This window comes from Phaseolus vulgaris, chromosome 8 (genome assembly GCF_051622355.1).
Source record: "Phaseolus vulgaris cultivar YP4 chromosome 8, ASM5162235v1, whole genome shotgun sequence".
Classification (NCBI taxonomy): domain Eukaryota; kingdom Viridiplantae; phylum Streptophyta; class Magnoliopsida; order Fabales; family Fabaceae; genus Phaseolus; species Phaseolus vulgaris.
The window spans coordinates 58,319,482-58,335,661 of record NC_143505.1 but is presented as its reverse complement, the minus strand read 5'-3'; the positions used below and the strand labels follow the sequence as shown (position 1 = coordinate 58,335,661).

Sequence of the window (16,180 nt, the reverse complement as noted above, 5' to 3'; positions counted from 1 at the left end):
TATTAATTTATTTTAGATATTAATAATTTTTAATTTAATTAATATAATAATTAATTATTTTATTTTTAAAATTGATTTTTATTTAATAATTTATATGCATTACGATATTATGCGTACCCTCTTTAATTCGACTTTTTATCTCCTCACCAAAACTCCAACCTATTATGATTGTAAAAACGATGTTATGAGTGAAACTATTCAATTATTTCAGTAATCTTGTCTTAGGTATTGTAAACCATAACCGATAAAATTAACATTTTATTAACACATAATGAAAATAAAAACAAAAGTAAATTGTAATAACCATATGTGTGTTATGTTTTTAACAGGATCCTTTATCACGTTTCAATTAAACATAATATGTCACCCTTCATAATTTTTTTTTATATATAAAAACTTTTGTTAGAAATTGTCATCTCTTATAATATCCCTTATAATTTAAGTATTCCAAAAGGATCACATTGCTTAATTTAGTTTATTATTTTTCAAAAAAGTTTATATGCTAAAAGATTTCGCATAAACCTTTAAAGTATATTGCAAGAGTTCTGAGTGTTGTAGCTCCTTTAAGATTGCATAAACATTGTTGTGAAAAATTTACAAAACTAATACATTTTTGGTTCGATATTGTTGTTGAAATTGACGTACTATTTACAAAATCAATACATTTTTAGTTTGACATTATTAAAATTGATATACTTTTAAGAAATTATACCTACTACAAGTAGAGTTTGAAAAACATAATTTTAATGTAAAAAGGTTCTGCTAATGGTAAAATCGTATGCATAATTTGATCTGAACTTAACTTTTTTTTAAAAAAATGAAATTACTAAAACCTGATACGACTTCGTTATAGCTGGATTTCAACAGAATTGGTGGAAGGAATATATGACTTCATTGTTGTTGGTCTAAATTGATTGAATGTTGGTTTTTTTTTGTCAGACTCTATTATTTTTTTATCAGATATTTGATGGTAAAACTGTGCAATGCTATTTTTGGTATTGACTTGAATGTTTCACGCATTATTTCTAGTTCTTCCTACAGTTTCCACAGCTTCTTGTTGCAAGAATTGTGACATGCTTCCAGTTTTTTTTATAGAAGCAAGAGCAAAGACATGTCAACAAAATTTTAAGATCAATTGACCATAGTTTGGAGGGGAGCAAACAGATCAATTTCAGTTGCATTTCAATAGCCACAAATCCGAACGAACTTAACTTCACCTAGGTTTGATCTTATTTTTCCATTAAATTTTAGGAAAAACCTATTTCTTATTAGGAAGTGGACTTTAAGTCTAACTCAACCCCATAAAATCGATTCATAGGGTGAGGTTTGCACCCCACTTATATGCAATGAAATATTTGTATCTTTAGTCGATGTAGAATCTCCAACAGTTAGGTTTGACTTAGTTTTGATTGTTGGGCCTAACCCAACTTTGGCAAACGTAGGTCTACCCCAAATCAAATGATGTAGATCCATTTCGATTCAATTGGACCTAGGTCCATAGCGACATGACCTAGCTTAAAATGGTGTACACGCACCTTGATTTTGAATTTTTAAAATTCAAAACGTTATCCAATCCAAATCAAATTAAATAGACTGGACTTAAATGTCCAAAAATATAGATTTGAATTTGAAATAAATCCATTTAAATAGACTTAAAGTAATATGAATTTGGATAATTAGATATTAGTTTTTTTCTCATATCAACACATAAATATTGTTATCAAGCAAGTTAACTCGAAAACTCGTCCTAGTTTACATTTCTAATCTTCATGTGCAAGTTGACTCGAAAGCAAACTCGTGTCATTCTCTTTTTTAGTCATGCCAAACTCACTATCGTTTCGCTACGTGGTGGTGTGTCGTGCTCTCCGATTTGCTCGCATGGTAGTCTGCTATGGAGTTAGACAGCCTTAGCAATAAGTTTATGAGTCTTAAATTTTTTTATATGTTAGCTCAACTTTTTCCTTTCCAAGCATTTTTACCATGGCAATCCAATTTCATGAAGCACAACACTAGGTGCAACGTAAGAAAAAGTACCTGGTTTTCCAACTTAAAAACTGAAGTAGAATACATACATCCTGGATCCTGGAGTTCATCAACATTACATTGAGCTAGAACGCACAAAACCAAACAGTGGCATTTTTATTGACATAATACAAGCATGCTATTTACAGCCAACGAAACCAAACCACGAGCGAGATGAAATATAGGATGCTTTCGCCATTCCAACAAACATGTATGCGTAGGATTTGTGCATAGGGTTCTATATGTGACCAGCACCTAAATTGATTTTTTGTGTGCAAAGTTGCGCGTACCCCAAGCAGCAGAATGAGTAGTAATTGCAGAGCCAGTCACACTCAAAGATCGCTTTGCAAATCCAAGGCTCTTTCTAGTTCCCAGCCACAAGGTATAAAGGAATCCAACCCATCCTGGTTCACATTATTTTCATGTGCAGGCAATATATAGTGTCAGAGCTCACACAAGTAGGACTTAATAAAAGGCCAAAGTAATAAAATTCTCTATTCTCAAAAAGGTAAAGCAAGGTGTGAGAGGAACCAAATCTATTGGCATCATCAAGTTAGAGATGCCACAAGCTCTGCAGTGGCTAGCATCTGTACATTACTAGTCCATAATTTAGTTATATGCTTTAGATCCTGCTTGGATAACTTTCTCTATATGCATTTCCAAAAAGGAAAATAAGAAGGCAAAACAATTAAGTTTCTCCAATAAGCTAAAATGAACTTGTGCACTTAAGCTTTTCGATAAGATAAGAGAGTTTCTAAAAAAGTGTATAAGTTGATTTCGCTTACAGGAGATGTTCACTTCATTTCACCTTTTTATGGAGAAGTTCATCAAAAGTAGACATCATATTAGAAAAAAGTGAGTTTATAAGGCATTTCTTGTTTTATAAAATCTCGCTCATTTACTTTTTTAGATGCTGATTTCTAACTCGTGCATTAACTAAATTTAACTTGAGAGAAGTCAAAATTACTTTATTTATTTAGAAGTTTATCCAAACAAACTCTATTGACAAGTATAGAGAAAGGAAGGGGGATTCCAAACAGAACGTTACCTGCAGTAATAACAATAGCCACAACAGCCCAAAAAACAACTGTGGAAATAGCAAAGATGGCCACTGATAGTGCTCCAATATATATAGCTGTCACAAAAGCAAAGAACAGAGCCAAGAACCCTCCAGCCACTGCCAAAGAAATTAGAAGGGAGACAAAAATGGCATTTATAGTTGCAGCCAGAAAGAAGAGCATAAAAACAACAAGTCCTGAGAGAGCAACAAGAGCAACTGTGCCAACCTGCATCAATTACAACCACAAATCAAAATCATTTAATATTATTGTTTTTATATAATAAAAATGCATTTTTTTATAAATTATCTTCAATTACATTTATTGAGAATGGTGCTTGAATTTACAAATAACAGTATTTTTGAAATAATAACATAAATTAAGGTTTAAGAAATTAAAATTTGTTTACAGATAAGTCTATCAAACATAATAATTTTGTTCTTATATTTGAATTCAGAGAAAGTATTAAACTAAAGCAGAGGTTTTCAAGGGAACTTTTGTTTTTCACATAATTTTTTATTTCTAATATGTCTCATTAAAAGATATATATAAACCAACCTAAATTATATTTTAACGATAACATCCTGAAATTAAATGACATTTTAATAATAAAATGAAAAAACCTACACGTATTTGCCATAAAGTGAAACATGAAAGCTTTACTACTTTATTTTACTTAATTAAAATCAGGAAAGCGAAATCTTCATATCAAATATATTATTGTGCTACAAAGTACTAATTCGAATTTGTCCTTGATTAGGAACTTAAAAAACGGATAATCAATTAAACATTATAAGAAAATCATAATAACATTCAATTATAGATAAAGAGAGACTGACGGAGATGAAGAGGAGGCGTCGGAGGGGAGAGCCTTGACGGAAGCAGAGGAGGAGATGGCGAGAGTAGTTTCTAGAAGCTTCGGGGAAGAGAGGGACGAGGGTAGCCTTGATCTTAGAAGGTTCGAAGATGAGACTCTGAACGACGTCGTATAAGTTCTCCTTTCTCTCCTCTTTCGCTTCTTCTTTTTCTCCGTTTGGCTTCTCCTCCGCCATCTTTCACCTTCCAGTGGTAGATGCAGTTGAAATGGAACCAGACTAAGCAAAATTTCAGAGTCAGAGTCAGAGTCTGCTGTTTTCTCTAAAAAAAGCGTTCCTCGTTTTAGTCATGGTTTATTATTTTATTATTATTTTTTGGTGATTGATTATGTAGCCTTAGTTTTTTTAATATTTTTTAACGAATTTTAATCCTTTAATTATTTTTATTTGCTTTCGTAAAATGTCATCCTTTAGCATGGGTAAGAGTTAGATTAACCATCATGAAACTTATTATGTAGAATATTAGTACGACATGTCAATGAAAAAACGTTATTAGTTTAAAAAAGCACAATAATATATTTGGTTACTCCTCTAGATTAGTTCCAAATCAGGGGTCCATAATCATTAATTTCCCTCCATTAATTTGTTGACTGTATTGACTATTATATTAATTTAATTATTATTATTAATAATAATAATAATAGTTATTATTATTATTATTTAAAAGCAGTAATTTTAATAAGATCTTACCTTACTGTTATATTTCCTTCTAAAGAGCATGCAAAGGTTCCTAGGCTTTGTTTGGATTATAGAGTGTGAGGGAGTGAAAGTGTAAAGATTTGTGAGGAAAGTGTGAAAAAAGTTGAGGGTGTTTGGATTGAAGTAGGTTAGAGTGGATATGTGAGGAAAGTTTATTGAAATATGTGAGTGATGTGATAATTATAAGGATATTTTAAATTATTTTTAATTGTGTAAATTATAAGATTACAAATTTACCCTTATATATATAAAGAAATAAATGATAATTAATTTTGTGGACATTATATTTAATTAAAAAAAATTAAAGTTTTAATTATAAATAAAAGAAAAAATAATTTAAAATTCAAATAAATAAATAAATAATTTTATATATTTAAAAATAATTTTATTATTTTCCATTTTATTAATTTAAATTAATTTTGTTAATTAAGTTAATTTATTTAGATAATTTTAATATTATTTATATTTCTTAAAATTTTGTTATGTTATATATATATATATATATATATTTATATACAAAATTATTATTAATAAGGATTTTCATTATTATCATTAACAAAATAAATATAATCAACAATGCATGTAGGAGAAAAACAAAGATTTGGCACTGCATGGAGGAGAAAAACAATGATACATGCGTAACTTCATACGTTTAACCGTGGTATTCCCTTGGGTAGTCTTTCCTCTCTCTTCATTTTTTAGAAGATCCCATATCCACTCCACTTTCTCTCCATCCCTCCCTCACCCACATGCAACTCTAGAAGCAAACGGAGATGCACGCATACATCTGTCGTCGACAACAGTACCACCCCCAAAAGCAAACTGGGGCTAAAGGAGTCAGAAAAATTCCTATAAATATCATAACCCTTAATAATGATTTTAGTAACATTATTTCTTTTAGTGAAAAGGTTAAAATTACCACCACTAAATAACATTGACATTTTAATTCAGTTTGTGGACAAGAAAGAAAGATAAATTGGACTCGTTTTTATCAATGGAAAGAAATTGAAAATATATAAATAAATAATATGGCAAAAATATTACTTAAGCCTTTCAAAAATTGAGATCAAAATGTATAATATAAAAAAAAATAGTAATAGTAATAACATTTAAAATGATTATCATAAAAATTATGATTTTGAATGATATGGAAAATGGAAATTCAAGATTGTTTAGCAACCAAAAACATACCATGATTATTCTAATTAAATTTTATTTTACTACGTATTATCAATAAGTTAAATATAAATTATAATAAGTTACATGAAATTTCAGAAAGAAAAAAAATCTATGAAATGATACACTATATAATAAGGAGTCTAATCTAACTCAATTGATTGATAAGATACGTGAATTAATATAAATAGTCTGATATTAAATAATTCCTACATATAAAATAAAATGAGACTGATATATTAGTTGAAATCAGTGATGATAGTTATTTTAAATATACATGAGTTACTTAGTATTTGTGTATATAAAGATATGTTGTAGAAAGCAGGTAGTGAATCAATAAGTATCGTTTTGTTTCATCTCCTCTTTATTCTCTTCGATTCAATATGGCATCAGAAGGAGTTGCTAAGTTTTTTCAACAATTGAAGATCCTTCACATTCCTATGGCCATGGTCTTCTACTGGTTTCATACCCTCTCACCACTTCAAATTACAATACTTGGCATTTGCTGTCAAGTGTGAATACTTCACTCAAATCTTCTGCTAATAATCCAAAGAGAAAGACTCAGAAAATTCTTCCCAAATATATCCAACATATCAACTAGAGATTAAGACACTTTCTTAATAACACATGTTATGAGTCAAGATTTTGATGCTGATGATATAGCTCTGAATCTTGACCACTTCTGCTATAATCTTGTTCATTTCTATTTTGGATTCATTTCACTTCTTGGGACAACTTCCAATATGTGCCATCTTAGCCATCTCTTTCTAACTCTTTCAGACAATAGACAATTCTTATGTTTACTTCTGGATCACGATTTTAAAAAACACTACTCAACCATAGTTTTAGCTATAACATTTATGCTTTGCTTTAAAGTTGATGAGATAGTACTTATGACCACGTCAACCACATTCATCCATGATTTCCTGCAATATTAAGAAACAAGACAAAATTGCAAGAGGAGTATCAAATTACTACAAGAGTAACTTAAACTCTTCGTTATCACCTTTCAATTTCTTTTAATTTAATCGTTATGATGAGTTACTGTGACTGTAATTTAATACCTTGTTCCCATCACTACAAAAGTAAGTGTTGTATGAATTGGCAGAATTCAAGTTTTGTGACTAATGCATAATGTTCATACCTTGTTTTAAATTAAATGTTGTTTTCAATTCTTCGTCCTTTTAAATTCAAGACCATTTCTAATAAGATTGGGGAAGGTAACATTCAAGATGAACTCTATGTTCTTCTGCTTGGTTCCACTGTATTAGAACTCAAGATTTGTCCATAAGTTATCAATGTAATAAACAATAAATACAATATAATATCATACAAGAATCCTGCATTTGCATTCCATTGTCAAATTTACGCTATAGCTAAATAGAATATACTTGATTTAGTCTGTACTGTAGTAAATGACTGTAGCAGGTTTTACCTAGCTATTTCTAAGAAAGATAAATCAGAATCTCCTACTATAATATCATAATTTCTTCCTTATGTAGAGAATCAGTTTGTTTTAGTTTGATAATGCTAGAGAACTAGTTTATGACAGACTTTTTTACACCAAAGGGCGTTAATCATCAGTTCTCCTGTGTAGAAAGGCTTCAGAAAAACTTTGTAGCTGAATATAAACATCAACATCTCCTTAAAGTGGCCATATCTTGGGCATTGAAAGAAAAACTTTCAACCACATGTTCCTATTTCATTTTGTGGATTTCGTGTCTACACAATTGCCTTCATCACCAAAGGGCTTCCTTCAACAGTTTCAACAAGTTTCCATTTGAATTTCTTTAGTAAAAAGAGCTAGAGTACAATGCCTTTATGCCACAGTCAATTTCATTCACCACCACCAAGTTTTGCATCACAAATTCTGATTCAAACTCTCTATTTCGGCCATAATTCAGACACCTTATCTAATATATACAATTTATCTTCATCCAAATTGCATTTAGAAGAATTTCTTGACCACATAGATCACTCACCCGTTTAATATATATTTCCTCTTCTCTCAGCTATAGCAGTTACCTAAGACCCAATATCGTAATTCTGATTACCTTGACTATGGCAAACTAACTGCTTCATAGATATCCTTCTTCTGTCAAGTTTCCACAGAATTTGAACCTCACTTTTATGTCAAACAGTCAAATTTGCACATTACAGAGGAATTGCAACAAAAGCAATGGGAGGCAACAATAAGTATTATTCCACTTCCTCTTGAAAAACACACAATTGGTTGCAGATGCGTTTACAAAATTAAGCACAAGGAAGATGGGTCTAAGGACTGATACATGGCCATTTGATAACAAAGGATTTCACACAAGCTGGTTTGGATTTTGTTGCTAGTGGCAAAAATTACAACATTAGTGTCCTTTCATTGATTGCAGTAAATGGCTATCAACAATGCATTTCTAAATGGAGATTTAGTTTTTGAGATTTATACGGAAATTTCTCAAGAATATCATCCTTCACATGATTCTCCAAACTAGGGGGGAGAATTTATAGGGGGAATTTATGGCTTGAGGCAAGCCTCAAGACAATGGTTCACCAAACACCAAGTTTACAACAACTTTTCTGCAGCATGGTTTCTGGCAATCAAGGAGCGATTACTCCTTCCTTTATCACCAAATGCAGTGGTAATTCTTTCTTTGCAAAAAGTCAATGATATTATCATTGCAAGTTCGAATCAGCAACAAATGATGGTCCTCAAATTTATTTTCAAGTCTCACTGCAAGCTTAACGGTTTGAAATACTTTTTGGGGCTTCAAGTAGGCCGGACCAGCAAAAGCATTCTCCTCTCCAAAAGCAAATTAGCCCTCTTTTTACTCTAAGATACTGGTTTATTTGATGTAGACCCTCTGCCACCACCAATGGACCCCCAATCTAAAATTAGCACAGCTTTTATTGGATGTATAGACATCTTATTGGCAGTTAACTGACAATATCAAGACCACACATAAGCTATGCTGTGCATAAACTGAATCCACTTGTCTCTCAACCTCGCACTACTCGCCTTGATGTGGCCTATCAGCTGCTGCAATACATCAAAAGCACCCGTGTCAAGGAATACTATTTTCTGCTATGTACAGCCTTCATTTACAGTCTTCTGCTAATTTTGACTGGGAAGTTTGTCCTTATACAAGGAAATCAGCAATTGGGTTTTGTGTCTTCATCGAGGATTCTCTAGTTTCTTGGAAGCCCAAAACGCATACCACCATAAGTAGATGCTCAGCTGAAGCTGCGTATAGTCATTGGCTGGAGTTGCTATGCATGTGAACTAACATGGTTGTCTTATCTGCTGCTGCTGCTGGATTTCGGTAAACTTGCTTGCTTGTATTTAGTGATAATTAGGCCATGATTTACATCGCAAACAAAACAAGAATATAGAACTTGATACCCATTGTGTTCGTGAAAGGTGTATGAGGGCACCATTCCCTTAGTTCATGTCCAAACCTGTCACCAAGTGAGACCTTCTCACAATGCTCCTGCCAAAATCCTCACTCTAACTGTTATTAGAACATGTTCCTCCCATATTGAGGGGAGTACTACCGTTAAGATACTTAGTTGAAATTCGTTATAACTGTTAACTTAGTTAGCTATATACATCTGTTATTGGTATATATAAGCCTAGTGTTCATATTAGTTAGTCAATTAATGAGAATAATTTTCTTTCATTCTTTTTTATTCAATAACTTGTGGGCACAACCTGCCCTAGGCAAGCCAGAAAATGGGAAAGAAAATCTAAGTTATTGTGTATTGGAGGTAGCTGTGACAAACGAACCAAGAAATGTCAACAAGACTGCTATTGAGTTGAAAATATTTGTGGTTATTAAGCATTCTATGTTCTATTTCCTATTTGGTATGTTTCACCTTTCTTGGTTGGTAATAAACTGTCGTAAGACAAACATACCATGTCTTTGTTGGCCACAGAGGCAACCACGTTGAAAAGTGGAATTTCACTTGTCAATACAAGTAGCCTTGATCAGCTCCAAGATGATAGCACGAAAATATCAGTTATTACTAGAACCCGTATCAAATTATCCACCACAATAAAATATGGCAACTTTCATGACTAAATAAAGGAGATAAATAGTACTACTACTAGTTTAATAAGATCGGTTTAGTTGTCAATATAAATCCAGAATAAAAACAAAAGACAAAAACACATAGAAGCTCAATAATTACAGTGAAGAAAAGACATGATTTATATAACAAGCACAGAAGCTCCAAAATTGTCCTCCCGGAGCCCTTATACAATTAGAAACATACAAAGCAAAATACCAAAGCAAGATTCCTAAGAGAAAACTGAAAATGAAAGTAAAAGGAAACCCAACAAGTATAGGAATCAATCTGGTAACCATGGCCCCTTGCATGCATGTCTTACTGTACAATAACATAACAATAAAGCAGACAACTCAAGGCCAGAACTGTACCAAATGACCTCCTTCAAAGTTTCAAAGTCAAATCTGGTATTGAGTTCTCTATGTCTACAGGTGGATTTACCCCAGTAAAGCTCAAATCTGAACTTCCAGTCAGTATGAAATTCTGATGACTATCACCTGCCTCGACAACCTGACGAAAACTACCCGGCCACAACAAATCTGACTCATCATCCTCCAAGAATACTGGGATGCCAACATACCCTTGATCAAATCTTGCATTGTTTTTTACCTCAGGAGGCCTCATTGTTGGTGAGAAGCCATGGTGCAGTGAAGAGTGTGTCTTTATTCCTAAGGACCTAAAAGAACCATGCAGAGGGAGAGATGCTAGATTGGCATACCTTTCAGAGAAAAATCCCATTCTCAAAGCTCTTTTTGCTAATGTTCTTTCTCTCTTGTGTGCATTCTGGTGTCCACCAAGAGCCTGAGAGCTGAAAAATTTGCGCTTACAGTAATTGCAAGAGAAGACTCGTGGTATGGTCGCTGCTGTGGTTTGAGAGGCAGGTTCATTGCTGCTCTCGCTAGTGCTTGAGAATGAGAATCCTATTGAATCTCTTCCCCCTGGCTCACTGTTCTTGAAGTTGAGAGTTAAGTCAAGTGAAATAGCATCTAAGTTAGGATGAATCCCTATTGGATTTGTGGTGTGGGAAATGTTAGTGAGGCTGTCACTACAAATAGAAACATTGGAAGCAACCTGGCTGCTAACTTCAGATTCATATTCTGCATATGCCTCAACTTCAAGATCAAAGTTTGGTTTCATGATGTAGCTGTGCTCAAGTTAGAAGCTAATTTAACAAAGAGGAGTGGGAGTTAACCACCAGATTATCCAGAATGAAATCTATTTCTGAGCTTGCACTGGGATATTTACTTTACCCTGCAATTAGGTAAGCCAAGAAAATCAATCAGCAAACTAACCAATCATAAAAAAAATCTTCAGTAAATATTGATACTGTGAAAGATGACTAGATACTCATCCAAGCACCGTGTTCTATGATCCCTATGCCTTAAAAATGGACTTTTCCAGCTCAAAAACATTTCTAGCTGATGCTTGATTGTTTCATTATATGTTTGGCCAGCCAAATGGGCGACTTGGATCGAAGATAAAATTGTCTCCATATGCAGTAAAAGCTATTAGTGACTACAAATGGGTTTCGTAGAAGTGATCGTAACTCTACTCAAATCTACTAACAAAACCATGTTTTAGTTGCATTATTTATTATGACATATTCGATTACAAAATCTAATGTTTAAAAACTATTACTCTTTTCAACACAAAATCCAACCATCTTATATTCTAGCTTTTCAGACTTGTCAGTAAAAATTCATAAAAACAAGAATGCCGTTTCTTCATATGAAACATTCGAAGCCATCCGATTTACAGAAGTATGATCGAATATTTTTAAGATGAAATTCAGATTGTAGAATACAATTTTAAAATCTTTAGCAAGGAACTCATACGGACTGAATCTTCTCATATGCTTGTTGTATCGCCTGCTATTTTGCAAGTGATTAGCAAGGACATGCCATGAAGTTCATGAACAATTAGTTAGCCAATATTAGTGTTTTCACATTTCATCATGGCCAAAAGTATCATCAAAATTCTGTAATTGTTAACTATATTTAGTAATATACTATATCTATTTTGAAATCAATGTTGAATCTGCTATGGAGATTCTTTCTTATTATATATTTCCAAGGACTCATTGACCAAGGAGTGTCTCCTGATAACAGCAAGAGAGAGAGAGAGGGAGAGGACAAAGCACCCAGATAAAACTTGAACACCATCAGTTTGTAAGAGCAAGCCAAAGTTTAGAGACAGTAAGACCATCATTCAGAACACAAAACAGAGACAAAGAAAAACATTAATATGGAGATCCAACAACATGAACATATCGAAAACAAAGAATTGCATGCAGATGCTTGTTTCATATTAGTCCCTCCCAATTTTAGAACTAAATCTACCTGGGCTTTCAGTCTGTAAACAAACACACACAGTTTAGCAGCAAAGAAAGCCTACTTATGATAGTTTAGAGAGGAAAATTACTGTGTAGCCTTGGCTATAGAGACAGATTTTGGTGGAGGCAAAACGGGGCACCGATGGTATGACATGAAGTTTGAAGGTAAAATCCACATACCATTTCCTTTATTCACTGATTCAGACTTATCTAAACCCAAGAAAGAGTTGAGACAAGCAAAAGTGAAAACCAAAATAAGACAAGCAGTATTTAAGTACATAGATGACAGTTCAAGAAGGTTGCATACCCTCTCAAATTTCAAGATGAAAGTGGCCTGCTTCTTAAATCACCTAAAAACTGCTTTGAAATTGGAGACATCTGTTTCCAGTGTAGCTTTCCTAGCTGTGACTGTTTATGAGAAGACAAAACTGGTTATTGAGTTTTCTATGTTTCTGAAACACTAATAGAGGGTAAGGTGTGGCCTTAGATATTTTTTTATTTTTATTTAAGAAGTTAAACTGAAAAGGAATAAAAAGCAATGAAGGAGTAAATGGGAGAGAGAGACATAGAGATGGTGGGTATTGATGTTTAATTATGGGAAAGAATAGGTAAGAAAGAAGTGGAGAGTTAGGGAACAGAGAAGTCAGAGGAAGAAAAGGAGGTTTTGGGATATATAAAAAGAGAGTGGGAGAAATGATCAAATTAATAATGTGCTACAGTATTTTCAGTGCCTGAGTTAGTGTACTCTAATCTTTTTAAGTAAATAGTTTATGAAATGGTGCTTTTAACTTCTTATCTAATTACAACTTGCTATAAATGATAAATTTGTCCATGGATGTGTAAAAGATGTATACTACTAACAATATATAAGAAAACTAAACCTTTTCTTTTCCTTTTGCAAATTTAGACTTTTCTGAGAAAGCTAACTAGTGAGAAGCAACAGGTTACAAAGTTGAAAGTAGAAGTAGGTTGATGGTACGTGGTGTGGTATGGTATGAGGAAGAAGTGAGAAACAGGCCAACAACAGTGTAGTCATTATTCCCACCAAAGATTCTCCAGCTTCTAGCTTTCTTTCTCTCTCTCCATCTTCACCACTTCAAAAGTGTTTCAGATAACACCAATGCATGGGGTCAGATTTCAAAGTTTCATGTTTGGTTCCATCTAGCACGTCTAGCATAACTACTCTTCCCATCCTATTCAGACCATCCATATATTATTCATGATCCCATGTACTATGATATGACATCATTTGTTTCTTAACTACTCCACTCACAATAAATAATACAACTCTTGTCCTTCACTTCCCAACAACCGTTTTACATAGTATTTATGAATTATGTGAACCCCCTACCTCTTTTTTTTTCTTTCTAAATTCCATAACTGGTCCTTCAACTTGCTTTCAAGTTTAAGATAGAATTATAAAGAGACACCAATTAAAGCATGCACTTATTAGTTTATTCACTTAGAAGACGGTTTGGATCTGTTTTCACGACCACATTAGAACGTACACAACTTAATACCATTAAGTTTGAACCAGGTACTGCTGAGACCCAAGCCATATTGGAAACTTAAAATGAGTAATAAAGTCTAGATGATGGTCAAATATTAATTAAATAATTTAAAAAAAATTAAAAAAAAACATAATATTATCAAGTATTCAATGTGAAGATGATACACATTTTATTTTCTCCAATGTCTAATATTAAGAAAAAATTATAATTTTATAAAATGAGAACATCAAATAAAATTGGATAAACAAATAATTATTGAAAAGAGTAAAACTAATCAAATGTATGACCTAGAAATAAGTTACAACACTAAGGATTAAAGAAAAGTTAATATAACCTTTTTAGGTTACCTAATAAATTAAATATGTTTTACTAATTTAAAACGAGAATACATGAGGACATGGATGAGTATTGGGACAAGTGTGATGATGAGAACAAGACAAATATATACATACTCATCCATGTTTCCATATCCAATTTAAAAAATTAGATATCACATATACTCATACCCATACTTATACTCAGTTAATATGGTGATTCTCCATTAAAATCAGGATGGGTTCAGACAATACCCATAGAAACATGTGCATTTGTCATCCTTACTTAACAATGTATCACCCTGTTAATTTTTTTTATAGATAAGTTTAGTTAACATCATATCATTCAAGATGATCTTTTGATAGGTGAACTCACCTAATACCGTATCATCTCAATTAATATTTTAATAGAACTTAGTTAACACAATATCAACTGAGTCCATTTAATTATTAAAGTTTATTAAGAATGATAATACTTAGGTACCACATGTTTATCTCTTACAATTTGCTTATCAATGTAAAAGGACATCCAAAAGTGTTTCACAAAACACTATGGTGAGCGCCAAAATTTATAGATAAGAGTTTAAGAAGCTTATTAAATTAGAATATTTAGTGTTAGTATTTTGCCATGTAAGTTATTGTCTTTTTATTTATTACAATATTTCTCCTCTATAAGGTTGTAATTAGGTTTATATAATCAAGGTCCATCACTCCTAATTTTCCTCTTATTTCCTTAATTATATTATTTTGTTTTTGTTACGTTGATTTTCTCGTCTTAATAAAATATCATTTATATAACGTGGACATTTACTTGATTATGATCTAAATTAACATTTATTATTAGATTCTGCAATTTTAATTATAGGGATAAAATATTACTAATCTATTTTATTTTGATGTTGTCAATGATCAATTGAACTTGGTGAATAATTTATCGACATATAGTATTCATGAATAGATCGAGTCATGATGGACTAAATATGTATTTAGGTTAATTTCATCTTATTAGAATAAAACACATTTTTAAAGTAATTTGCATTTGGTATAGTAAAGAGGATGGATAATTTGGTAGCTTAGGAGTTATCATCTAAGGGACTCCAAAAAGTATAAAGATGTGATCTAAGAAAAGAGTGTTATATGTTATAAAAAGAGTTTGACAATTTTAGCCGGAATGAAGTTGTTGTGCATGAAAATATAGCTAAAAGAAGTGCGAAATGGAATTGGAACATAAATTGTTCTTTGTTGGGGTAAAAGGATAACAATTTGGACCATTACGTAGGATATAGGAAACCAAGTGGATATAATCGACCCATCAAAGGAATGAGATTGGAGGGTTTGCATTCCATGGCCTTCAATCTCCATCATTAACATGACAGTTTTTAAAAGATAATGGTATGGTCCATTATTCCACGCACCAAATTATAGAAACATAATGGCCATAGATCCAACATTTCCTCTTTTTTCAACTAGGAACCTCCCTTTTCTTACCTTAATTTCATCTTTATTATCAACCACGCGAGTTGTCATCTCTTGCTTGTGAGCACCACCATGACTATATGGGTCACACAAATCCATCATGCTACACTATCTAACACTATCATCACTCACAATCCTCTCTATATATATCTTTCACAAAAGGGAAACCTACCACCTTCACTTATTTAATATTTATCATTTCAAATTATTAACAGTTTTTACTCACACATGCATTTGTCTCACCACAACTTCTCTACAATTATTCCGTGGACACCCACAACACTTCTTCAACTGCTAAATCTAAAAAAACCTTTTACTTCTGCAGTTAGTAAGTTTTTACACTATCACACTTTGAGTTCACCTCAAAAGCTCATATACCAAGCAATGCCTTTCTACTCACAGTTTTCTCTTCGCATGAACCTAAGTATCACAACTTCCAAATTCACACTTCTTTGGTAACAAAATAAGGCTTCTGATTTTAATCGGTAAATCTTGGCTTAGATAATATATGGATAACGATGGTCAATAAAATTTAACGTCATAGAAATAAGATAGTTTTTAAAGAAGAAATTTTGGATTTGTTTGAAATATTTTCTTTGACTTAGTTGAAGGTTTGGACTTGACTTACGTCTAAGTTTCTCTCAACTAGTTTTTCTTT

The 16,180-nt window shown here is 32.3% G+C and overlaps 2 protein-coding genes across 4 annotated transcripts; both read right to left on the bottom strand.

Annotated features, from left to right (window-relative positions):
* Positions 1 to 2,021: 2,021 nt before the first annotated feature.
* LOC137824479 (uncharacterized) lies at positions 2,022 to 4,249 on the bottom strand. Its single transcript, XM_068630131.2, has 3 exons — positions 3,920 to 4,249; positions 3,071 to 3,308; positions 2,022 to 2,426 (listed from the first exon to the last, which is right to left on the bottom strand). Exons 1-3 carry the CDS (start codon positions 4,130 to 4,132, stop codon positions 2,278 to 2,280), a joined length of 600 nt encoding a protein of 199 aa, XP_068486232.1. The 5' UTR covers positions 4,133 to 4,249; the 3' UTR covers positions 2,022 to 2,277.
* A 5,759-nt stretch (positions 4,250 to 10,008) lies between these two features.
* Positions 10,009 to 13,440, bottom strand: ZFP4 (zinc finger protein 4). Of its 3 annotated transcripts, XM_068630105.2 has the most exons (3): positions 12,529 to 12,931; positions 12,311 to 12,431; positions 10,009 to 11,140 (listed from the first exon to the last, which is right to left on the bottom strand). In XM_068630105.2, exon 3 carries the CDS (start codon positions 11,024 to 11,026, stop codon positions 10,274 to 10,276), a length of 753 nt encoding a protein of 250 aa, XP_068486206.1. In that variant the 5' UTR covers positions 11,027 to 11,140; positions 12,311 to 12,431; positions 12,529 to 12,931; the 3' UTR covers positions 10,009 to 10,273. The 3 variants fall into 3 exon arrangements, with proteins under 3 accessions (XP_068486206.1, XP_090149572.1, XP_068486207.1); XM_090293446.1 differs by lacking the exons at positions 12,311 to 12,431; positions 12,529 to 12,931 and adding an exon at positions 13,103 to 13,440; XM_068630106.2 differs by lacking the exon at positions 12,311 to 12,431 and having other exon boundaries at positions 12,529 to 12,946.
* Positions 13,441 to 16,180: the final 2,740 nt, after the last annotated feature.